Raw genomic sequence first — 12,419 nt, forward strand, 5'->3', positions numbered from 1 at the left:
TTCTTCAAACACCGACAGGCTTCCCTCCATCCTGTCAAGGCTCGGAAGATGATGAATATGAGCAGGAATGAAGGCAATGCAAAATATTTGGAGTGTAAACCACGCCGAACCCTGTTCTTTCTTTAGCTCGCTACTCCATAAGTAAATTCAAAGTTGACAAAGGTTTCAAAGTGATGTTGTAAAATGTCTCTTATCTATGGTATGTTTGCCTGCTTCCTTAAGATTACATCTTAATGTCGTATTACCAGGTTCCCACTCCAAGGACTGCCCTCTTGGGAGCAGTTCTGATGCACCTAGCTCCAGCGCTGGGTGAGGTCTGTTAGATTAGGGTTAGAGCAAATTCTTCAGGGTGGCAGATCTCCAGGACCAGAGCTGGGCACCTCTTAAACTACTCAATGTAGCTGATTTACACTATTTGTGGATTTTTAATGTTCTCTATGGTTTTGATCCTGAAAACTAAAAATGACCAAAACCATCCCTTCACCAAGTTAAACTAAACAAACAAAGGCTTCTTGATCTGGTGGCAGACTACACAAGGCAGTTGCAAAGATAAAATGCTCGGAGCAGTCAGATGACTCGGTTATTTAACAGTGATGAAGCTCGCAAAACACGAACGACAGCCCTGTTACCCACTCTGTAGCCGATGTGTATCTGTTTCTAGAGAGTAACCATGTGTTCTTGGTTTTGGATAAGGGAATGAAGTCTTACTAGGTGTGATGCTCTGTCACGTGACATCTGCCTTTATAAGCAGTGGAACCTGTCACACTGTATTAAAAGGTTGATGAAGATTGAGAATAATCTTCACTGAGCTACATTCTCATCACAGACCTACACACCAAGGGTAAGAGCTGAACCTAACTACGAAGCTGCCTATTTTATAGGTTGTTGTCATGTAGTGTATAGATGCTGGAAGTGTACTAAAATCTATAATTATTGTAATTTGATGTAGTATTACTCTGGAAGTGATCTTAAGCACGTTGACGTCCAGTCCGTTGTTATTTTAGGTTGTACCTACTTGAGTGTTAAATAAATTAAATCAATTGTCACAGCATATTTAAAAAGAAATATTTTTGTTTTTCTTTTTAAAGTATTCTTTTAAATCATTCTTATTTATTTTTCTCTCAATTATTTCTCTATCTTAATTATGAAATTTCACATTTCATGATTTTCTTATGTAAACATAAGGATTGCATTGATATCTTGTATACCGAATTATTTATTTATTTTTTGCCATTTTTTCAGAAGCCGTTAAAATGATTCTATAATTCTATAATGAACAAATAATGACAAATAATAAAACTCTTTTGAATGCATGTACTTTAACATTCCTGCCAATTCATGTAATCTATATCTAATATAATCTAGATATAAAGTAATCTAGATATAATGTAAAATCAAATTGAATATCTAATGTAATCTAGATGTAATCTGGGTAGGTGTTTAGGAGGAAGAAGCACTTTTCCGCAATTCCATCTTAAAAACCTTTACTCCTCCACAGTGGATACCTAGAACATCCAAAGTTTTTCAAAGATTTCCTTCTCAACTTCCATGTCACCTTTGTAAAATGCTCTAAATCGTGCATGCAAATGACCAAAACATACAGTCTCACTCACTCTACCTAGACACGTCACTCTCAAGAGCAGTGCACCCCCAAATGATAAGTTTGAGTTATATTCATGTTTCATCTTTTCTGTTTGCACAGACATTACCAGCACACATCTAGGGCAGGTGTTTAGGCATGTCTTAGGAGTGGCCCACCACTTAAAGATTTTGCTCTAATAGTGCTGTTCTGCTGATATCTCTGACATCTGCTTTAGGGCCTCTTCCAACTCCTTTATTTTGATCACTGCTTATTATACACATGCGGCTTAAGTGGCAAAACAATGGAAACTATTTAACTACTCTGCTTCGCAGGGAGACTCTTGGAATTCACAGTAAGCAAAACCAAGTAAGAAAAAAAGAAAGAAAGAAAGAAACAAACAAAAAAACAGTTTGGGCCCGCCTGCAGTATGGGCCTCTGGCCAATGGGGAGAAGCCATGTCCCGTGAATCAGTAATCGCACACTGTCAATCAGTAATCAGGCCAGGGTTCGTGAAGTCTTGGTGATGGCGACATGCTATTACTAGTGATGTTAGTAAATGGTATCCTGAGTAGGAAGATACCATTATGTAGACTAAGAGTTCTCTTCTCCCTTACCTGTTGTTCTGTCAGGGAAAGTTTTCCCTCTTTTTTTATTTTCATGGTTGTGTCTGGGGAGAAGTCTCTCCTGCTGTTTCTACCTCTCTGTCGGCTTCTGTAACGGTGTCGAGACATCCCCTTACCATCCACCGCCAGGCTTCACTCTCATCCTGCATCGTGTTTAGAGCGCAGCTCTGGCTCAGTTGTTCCCTGCCTTTGCTCCTGTTGCTGGTGAGTTGAGGGAACCTCTGATACTTTTCTTTGAAGTAGGTGCCTGCAGTGGTGTAAACCTGTTCTGTCAGTTTGGGTGTGGGATGCTTTCTCCAGCCACTCCTGCAAACCCGCTCAGTCCAGTAGGGTGCGGCATTCCTCTCTGTCAGTCTCCTTAATGAGAGCTACCACCCCTGTAATCCTGTTCTGTCCAGCTGGGTGTGGTGTTCTAGCTCTCTGTCTCAGCATCATTTAAACCCGCTCTGTCCTCTCTCCTTTTCCATTTCATTTGGTTGTTATTTTACTCAACTCATTCACAAACACTCCCAGATCATCCTTATAAAGTTTATAAACATATTAGTTTACAGCACGGTGTAGCACCTGCTCTGCTTCCCAGGTGTTTATTTTTTATTTTTGGTTCCTCGTTCACTCCTTGTAATTCTCTATCTGCAAATGGATCCACCCCCAGTGGCTTTTAACCACCAGAAACCTCACCAATGTGGCAACAAACCCACTGGAGCCCTGGCCATCCCTTCCCGGGGTTGTTGTCCTGTTACATAATGTTAATAATAATAGTCAAAAATGCTCAAACAGGGTTCAGGTACACACTTTGTGTGTATTAATACATAGCAAACATGGAAACATAAACAAAAAAGCTCACAATTGTATACACCAGCAGGAACCGAATCTGGGAAATATGGCATCATACAACACATAAAAAGACAACGAAGCTGTGACAGAAACACCCACTAAACCCTCAGGAAACCTCTCGAGGGCACAGGATGCTAACATGGCAGTTGATGACAAGAGAGCAGAATCAGCCTAACCAGTCGCTTCCTATTAAATAGGGGCCCAAAGAAAGAGAGAAGGCACAGGACGCAACTGATAAAGTGTCAAATCAAAGTGTGGACAAGAGAGTTCTGGGCAAAATAACTGTGTGACAAATGTTTTGTCACAATGACCAGGAGGCCTAACTTCCTGGTTGAGTTGCTCCAACTGCCTGTTATATTCTTGATGAGTGTCATGGAGAACCCCTGGTCTGAGGTCCCTGGTCTGAGACAATGTGTTGGAATAACAATGGAATGCAGAAGACCTTTGTCATCTGTAACACAGTGGGAATGAGATGAGTGGCAAATGGGATGGAATGGCAGAATTTGGAAAAACGATCACTTGTCACAGGACTGGTGGTATTGCCCTTTGGTGGAAATGGTTGGAGTTTTGGAATAAATTCTGTAATGGATGGGAGTTCTTGTCCAGAGTTCTTGTCAGTAATTGTCTCAACTTCAACACACATGTTGAGAGCTTTGACATATTCCTGCATGTCTGTGTGCACAGAATACCACCAGCAACAGGATCATGAGTTTTATGTCTTTGTAGTGCCTGGTTTCTGCAGCAACAATGGTGAAGTTCATTAAGAATCTGTCTAGCATTACAAAAAGCTGCAGCTCATTAATGATTCTGGGGCTAGGCTAGTCCACAGCTGCACATGAAGATGTCATGGATGTAGACTACAATTAACTGAGTAAGCATGGAACAGAAACCTTGCTGAAAAAGCTTGTTGAGGGTGCTCATGACTTCTGTGTGGCACATGGCAGTACCCTGTGGAAGTCCACCACACACTTCTTCAGTATGGTCCCATTGATGTTTAGCTAGGTGAACAGAATTTGCTCATGAATCATTTACATGGGTCAAGGAGACTTCCATTCAGGCAGTGGCTGATGATAGGTGGTTGACAGATTGTCATAGCTACATGAAGGGCTTGGATCAGTTGCAGATCTACAATGCTGTACTGGAGTCAATTATTCCTGAAAGACTGATTTGCTGAGAACTGGTCCTTTGCAGTGCAGATAGAGACAAGCCTTGAACTTCCTTTGCCTGGAGAAAGCAGCATATTAATAACCTCCACTAGCCCGGAGCTCTAGGTGACGGCTGACTATATGGAACAGATTAACATATTATTAACAGATTATTCAGCATGGTAGAAAGGCAAAATACAGGCCTGAATCATTAATGAGACAGTATCCTGCTGTTCCCAAAGAGTGGTAGCACATTTCAGAGCTTCACCACATAAGGGGTGCTTCCATAAAAGTCTTTGAGAGGTATGATGCAGAACTTTAACCAGCAAAGTCTTCTGTCAAAGATGCACAAAAGATCGAGTGGGAATGCAAATGTTTGTGGTTTTAACAAAGTAACACTGGGTAGAGCAAAAATAACACAAATACATAGAAAGGAAGATAGAAAGAATACCTTGTAAACACTGGTGTTAAAGAAGGCTATGCAAAGGACAAGTAAATCCAGTATGTGTGTGTGTGTGTGTCTGTGTATGTATGTGTGTGTGTGTATATATATATATATATATATATATATATATATATATATATATATATATATATATATATATATATATATATATATACACACACACACACACACACACACACACACACACACACACACACTGTACATGTAGACATATCCAGACATCATTTATATCTGGATATGTTTGGATATACAGGAAGTTTTTAGGGAATCATATTCTACTGCTAATTATCAGGAGTGGCTGCCATCCTGGCGTCCCTGTTGTCATGGTTTCCCTATCGTCTGTTTTCCTGCACTTCCTTGTTCCGCTCCTTAGTTTAGTTTTCACCACCAATTATTTGGTAAGCCTAGCCTGTCTGTCCTGTTTCAGTTCCGCTAGCTGCACTGTCATCACCCGTGCTTTTCGTTTGTCTAGTTCATGTGTTGTTCTACATCGTTATCTTCCCCTTGCCCCTGTTCATTTTGCCCTTTGTGATTGTGTGTCCCTTATTAATAAACCACCCCCTGCACATGCATTACGCCTTGCCCTTGTTCCAAAGGGAATTCATTACACTAATAGAGATGACATGACTATCAATGCAATTTAAATCATAAAGGGCATGCTTGGAACTTTGCACAAGGGCATAGTTACAAAAAGATATAGAAAGTTAACTTTTTAGAGTGACAAAAATATGGTACTGTTTTAGTGTGGGACCTGGGGCTCCAGATTCTGTAAACCAAAAAATGTGTAATGTCCAAATTGTGTTTGATCACAGTATGTTAGAATTTTTTTTTAGGAATATATTAACTATTCATATAATCATGTTTCAAGCTGCTTGATAAATTTTGCCACTTAAAAGCAACATTCTGCATAGTACACAAAAGCAGAAATGATCTGTTTTAATATGATATCAAACTTACTTTAAAAATTCTATCCAGGACTGGGAAAATAAGCATCTGTAATTGCAAAGAACAAAAAGAAGTTTATGCCTGTAGCACTGTTTTATCAAACATTAATGAAAACTCATAATAACAGTGCCTAATATTATTAACTCAATCCCCTAGACCCCCTTAGTTTACAGGTTATTTTCAGTATAATCCATAATGCAGTCTTGATAAGAAACAGGTGTTAGCACTCACCTGAGGCATAATGCTGAGAAGATGCCCAACAAAAACAACAACAACAAATTTACCTAAACTTTAGAGTTTTACTGATTTGTTTGAAGACTAATACATTTGGTCACAAAAAACAAAACCCTTTTTTGTTCTGGGGTCCACAGAGGAGGCCAGAGAAGATGCTGACAGTTGTAGTGCTGGTAATGTTGGCTTCCAGCTGGAGTGAGGGACTTGTGCTGAGTAAGTGTGAGCTGAGGTCCCAACTGCAGGAGGCCTTCCCTGAGTTGCACAGTGTTAACCACAAGGACATACTCACTCAATGTAAGTTCATTTTTCTTGATACTGCCATAGATACAGTAGGCCAGAGGGGCTACAACAGATACAGGCCAGTAGTGTATATGCATAAAACAGCCAATTTCCAAACAGGAATAATAAATTCAATATAATTATACAGAAAACAATATTCAGAAGCCAGGTTCTCTCCCACTTTCTTATTTCTTATGTTTCTTATGATTTCCTATAAACTTCATGCAATTCAAGTTCATACCATACTAAATGTATAAAACTTCATAATCTATCTCTGTACATTAATTTGTGTAATATTTTATGCGTAACTGTGGTTTAAAGGTTATCATGTCATTTCTGTAACATTTTTCTGCAGTTGTCTGTACCGTGGAGCACAACTCTTGGTTCAACACCAGCTTTGTATCCATCGATTATGTCAACCCTGAACTCCTGATACGCACTCTTACTATATTTGGCTTGGGTGAAAAGGACCTATCTGCGATGAAGAAAAACCTACTACCAGAAGAGATGCTTGGCTCAGGCGATAATTCTGGGGAGGGTTCAGGTGATATCTTTTCTGGAAGTGGTTCAGGTGATAATTCTGGGGAGGGTTCGGGTGATATCTTTTCTGGAAGTGGCTCAGGCGATAATTCTGGGGAGGGTTCAGGTGATATCTTTTCTGGAAGTGGTTCAGGTGATAATTCTGGGGAGGGTTCGGGTGATATCTTTTCTGGAAGTGGTTCAGGTGATAATTCTGGGGAAGGTTCGGGTGATATCTTTTCTGGAAGTGGTTCAGGTGATAATTCTGGGGAGGGTTCGGGTGATATCTTTTCTGGAAGTGGCTCAGGCGATAATTCTGGCGAGGGTTCAGGTGATATCTTTTCTGGAAGTGGTTCAGGTGATAATTCTGGGGAGGGTTCAGGTGATATCTTTTCTGGAAGTGGTTCAGGTGATAATTCCGGGGAAGGTTCGGGTGATATCTTTTCTGGAAGTGGCTCAGGCGATAATTCTGGGGAGGGTTCAGGTGATATCTTTTCTGACAGGAAACGTGAAAAAAGAGCCATCCATAAAGAGGAGACAAATGAACTCCAATATATATTGTTAAATCCTGAAGATATGCAGGCAGACAGCTCAGGACAACAGCAAGATGACTCCCTCCTTAGGATGCTGAGTGAAAGTGGTTCTTCAGATTATTATGGAGAGAGTTTGGGTGATGACTTTTCAGGAAGCAGTTCAGAAAATTGGCAGCGTAAAAAGAGAGCCATCCATAAAGAGGAACACGTGGTAGATCAGATGGAGATGGATGAAGATGGCTTCATCTCGAGGACACTGTATGGAATATTTCAGCTAAGTGATGATATAGCATGCAAGTCAGGATCAATATACAGTCTAAACCGCTGCCAATTGGACTGCGCTGGTAAGTATGGTTCCATTTTGGAGAAATTAGCAAAAGCAAATTTTAATTCTCTACAGTACATAACGCTGAAACACGTTTATGGAATTTTGCTACCTTTTGAAGTGTATTTTTTTCAAAACGATTTGATAAATATATTCTGCTCTGTAGTCTTTGTTGGTCTGCTTATCTTATTTCTGCTCCATTTTGTTCTGCTTTAAAAGCTCTGACTGATGACGATATCACTGATGACATTGCCTGCCTGAAGATTTTGAATGAAATGGGGTAAGTTTTACTTGCACGTGCACACACACACACACACACACACACACACACACACACACACACACACAAACACACACACACACACACACACACGTTTTTGTCAGGATATGCTATCAAACATATATCACATATGTATTTTTATGTACTCAATTAGCTACACGTACAGTATATTAAAGGAGCAGTGTGTAAGCTTTACTGGCATCTAGTGGTGAGGTTGCAAACTGCAAACAAAGGAATACCTCCTCCCTCACCTCCCCTTTTCCAAGCATGTTGTAGAACTTTCATTACAAAGCAGCTGTTTCCAGTCTTTAAATCTAGGTTTCTGAGCCACAGTGGAATCCGTTATAAAACCCTTGATCTACGCACAACTATGACCATGTCACAAATACATGGTTTCTTTATTATTGAGCCAGGTTCATTCAACAGGCTAATCTTTGCCACTGTGTTTCTTAGCAACAGTAGCTTGTTAGCAGACTACATGTCCTGGAGGAAGAATTGTGTATTGTGAATACTGTTAATAATAAATGATTTCTTGAGCACTGGTGTATTTTATCAGATTGTTTTCATTGTTGTATTATACTCCACGTGTCTAACACAACCTTACCTGTGGTCAAATCAAGGTCACATAAAGCCTCAAGTGGCTTGGAAGTGGCAAGCTACAATAATGACATCATTGTCTAAGGGTCTTGCTCAGGGGAACAACAGTGGCAACCTGGCAGTGGGGTGCAGGGCTTGAACTGGCAACCTTCTAATTCAAGGGGAGTACCATGACCACTGAGCCACCACTGCCTGTGTAAAGTAGCAAGCTGCTATGCATGCTACAAGGTAACATTAGCAATGTAATGTTAAACAGCTATTTTATTCTAGGTGTTTAGTCTGAATGCAAGGTAGTGTTAGTGGGATTATTTTTTTGCCTGTTTGCACAATCAAAGTCCGGATAGACTAGCTGGTAACATTATGGAGGTTAGAGACTTGAGCTTCTATAGCTGTTACACTTTTATTTGCAATAACCTCCATCAGCTGTAGGCTGAGCTTGGTACCATCACCTTTTGTGTGAATACCAAAGCTAAAGTCTAGTTTTGGCACATAAAAGTAAAATTACAATCTTGATAATTTTCTGCACTCACATGGAGAAAAGGTTAGGTACTGCTGTATGCTCATGGCCATACTGTAGCTAAAGCTATCAAACAACACATCACATTTAGATTGGTACACTAAATTACCTGTTCATCAGAAAACCGGTCACTTCAGTGTAAGTCTGAACACATATGTCCTTGTTGGCCGTTTCCATGTTGGAAAGGCCATCCCAGTGTTTACCTAGCTGTTTTCTGCCATTGCCTGTCCTGATTTCATTTTGCTTCCCTGAGTTTTTGCTTCTTTGACAACGAGGATCCACCCTCCCTTGCTTTTTGTTATAAATAATAAGTATAATACTCCATTTGCCAGTATTTGGGTTCTCAGTCTTCTTACAACAATTGGCTAGCCAGCACTGGTAGCAACCACTTCAACATAAAACACATGAAAGGCATTCTTCAGAGATTACATATAAATCCAGGCCACTAGGTGCCAGTAAAATGTCAGTTCATGTGGAGAAGTATCATTAGAAAAATTACTTATTAGTCCTTCAACTTCAGCTACCAAAAATAAATGTTTTGTCTTTTCAGTTTTAACACATGATAAAAAAAGATGCATGCAGCTTTTGCAAAAAGTACTAGGCATGTATATTATAGCTGTTATAAATAATCTGGATTTCTGCTTTTGTCCTAAATTCTGAACTGAGCTTCTAAATCATAAAAAGAAATAGAAAAAAGTTTTATTTCAAAAACAAGTTTACATTTCTTTTTTTTTTTTCACGCTTTCACATTTCAAGTTCAAAGTAATTTTTTGCAACTCTAATTTAAAGCCATTTGGTTCACACTATCATTATGTGGAAATAATGGAATCAAAATTCCTTTATTATTGTCTAAGTTATTACTTTGGTCTTTGCCTTCAAGAGAGTATTTATAAACAAGTTGATGTATGCTGTTTTTTTGACAACTCACTGTTCACATGTGCCCTTCTTGCCATATTTCACAGGATGTCTGTGAAGATCCACCCGCAGTGTCTCACTGTGATGCCAGCAGACTACTTTGCAGAATGTTCTTAGGCTGTCCAACCGCCACTCCATGGCAGAAGAACTTTCCTTATTCATACCAAACAGCATGCCCTTCTAAAAGAAACTTGTAGAAAAAATTTTGGTTTCTAAAAATACGATGATTCCTGCTGAAGTTGCTCAACAGCAGTTTCACTAATTACTTCTGCCTTCAGCATTAAGCATGAAGTGTGCCTGCAAATGATCAAAGCCTTGCACATTCTAGTCCTTATTTATTTAACTAAGTTTTCCCCTCCTTTTCATCTCACAGAGAAAGCTCATTCAGTGCTGCTGCTTTAATACTCTGGAACTTTCTAGCCCAGGATCTGTGTGACTGCTCTACCCTGTTTTTCTTCAAATCTAGTTTCTATTCTTTACTCGTTTCTATTCTTCTGTATGTCCTAGAGCTTTTGTTTTTACATTGTGAAGCCTCTGTAGGTTTGTGAAAATCAGTATATACATTGAACTTGTTATATTATGATTATTAATAGCATATTCAAAATAACAAATGGCATTAAAATTATGCGAGAAGTGCAATAATACTGTAATTCTAATCCTAATATAATAATACTATAATCCTAATCTGAAGATCAAGTATGTCCACTACTATGGGTACTAGTAGTGCAGTTTAATTTGATATTAACACTGGAACATTGTGTGTTGCAGTTACATATGTGCTACGTAAAATGTGGTTAAACGTGCATTCAGATAAAAGTACCACAGTTTCCATGCTTATGTTATACCATGTTAACACACACAGTATAAAACATTACAAACATAAAAACAGTGATGATTTGTGCATGCAGTGTGGATGACAAACACACATGGATAAAAGCATCAGATAAATGCCACAAATGTATATGTAAATGTAAATACACCATCACTGCCATTGCTCCTGAAAACATTTAGCCACCTGTTATGGTTTTTCTATTTTCAGATATAACAATATAATATATGGTATCTTGCATTCAAACGCTTGCATTCAAACAGTGATAACATACAGTAAAGAAAGAATGTTACGACCCCGCCCGACGTGATAAAGGGTGAAAACGTTCACAGTGCACCACACTATAGAGTTCCCTACCCTGGCTGTACGGAGAAATAAATGCATTCCACACCATAGACAAAGCAAATGGATGTTTACTGGTTCAGAAGTCACAAACATACACTATTATTGTCCTTTTCTAGCGCTGGGGAGACAGTAAAGAGACAAAGGCAATGCCAAAGAACAAAACCATAAAGTATTAACCAAACTAACCTTAACTAATCTACATTAATCTCTCCAGGGAAAATGCCTATAACAGTTTTACAATGTACAATAATCACAAATAAAGAAAAAATCCAAAAGAGAAGGATGGGGAGAGAGAGAGAGAATTTATGGATTAACATACTAATAATTCACTGAAGATAATGTTCGCACGGGTAGGAGAAGTAAAAATGCTTCTAAAGGTTCGAAGTTTATTAGGGATTTTAGGAATGATTAGGGATTCTAGGGATGTAAATTTTGGGATTATTAGGGATGATTAGGAGTGTTAGGGACATTAGAGATGATTAGGGATATAAACAGGGATTATTAAGGATGGAGTGTTATGGACATTAGAGATGAATAAAGATGTTAGGGATATAAACAGGGATTACTGGGATTAATTAGGAGTGTTAGGGACATTAGAGATGATTAGGGATGTTAGGGATATAAACATAGGGATTATTAGGGATAATTAGAGATATTAGGGAAGTTAGAGATGATTAGGGATATAAGGACAGGGATTATTAGGGATATTAGGGATGTGTGGAGAAGAGCGAGATTTAATATGGGCAAATCCAAAATCAGAGTCATTAAGACAGTCCAGGGTCACAGAGCCGACACGGAGAGCACGGGGATATATGATTAAAACAAACACATAGAGGCACGAAAGGAAACAGAGGAATCAGGCTATAACAAAGGCTAGGAACCAACACAACTATACGAATAAACATGCAAACATTCAATGAACTAAACACATACACAAATCATACAATCAAATGAACAGCCAAAACTAAGGGAACAAGGCAGGGTTTAAATAGAACCAACTAAACAAAGGAAAGGTGTAGGAAATCAAAAGGAGGGCGGAGAAAGCAAAACTATGGCACGGAACTGATCACAAGACAGGGAAAACACGGACCATGTAAGATGGAAGGGACTGATCGTGACAGAGATTATTCAAAGGAGCATCAGGGACAGAAGCACACCAGACAACATACCAGATTAATAATAACACTCAAACCAGAACAGGGAAAAATCACCATATTTTATAATCCACTTGTTATTTATAGCAGCTGAGGTGTCACGAATGGCCACCCTCCTGACATCCCTGTTTCCATAGTTTCCCTGTTGTGTCTGTTTTCCTTTTGCTTCCTGGCTGTTCCGTTTCTTGGTTTTGTTTTCTCCGCCCCTCGTCTGTTCCTTTATTCCAGTCCTCGTTTTGGTTCTCCCTGTTCCTATGTTCACCTGTGTCTGATTAATGCTTGATTGTCTTGGTTATT

General features: G+C 39.1%; 1 protein-coding gene across 1 annotated transcript; it reads left to right on the plus strand.

Annotated features, from left to right (window-relative positions):
- Nucleotides 1-782: 782 nt before the first annotated feature.
- Nucleotides 783-10,436, plus strand: LOC145652129 (uncharacterized). The gene is made up of 5 exons (XM_081701691.1): nt 783-841; nt 5,967-6,123; nt 6,464-7,504; nt 7,705-7,765; nt 9,842-10,436. The coding sequence occupies exons 2-5, from the start codon at nt 5,982-5,984 to the stop codon at nt 9,909-9,911; spliced, it is 1,314 nt and encodes a 437-aa protein (XP_081557817.1). The 5' UTR covers nt 783-841; nt 5,967-5,981; the 3' UTR covers nt 9,912-10,436.
- The last annotated feature ends 1,983 nt before the right edge of the window (nt 10,437-12,419 follow it).

The sequence above is a fragment of the Electrophorus electricus genome, chromosome 18 (genome assembly GCF_041902795.1).
Source record: "Electrophorus electricus isolate QZ-2024a chromosome 18, ASM4190279v1, whole genome shotgun sequence".
Taxonomy (NCBI): Eukaryota; Metazoa; Chordata; class Actinopteri; order Gymnotiformes; family Gymnotidae; genus Electrophorus; species Electrophorus electricus.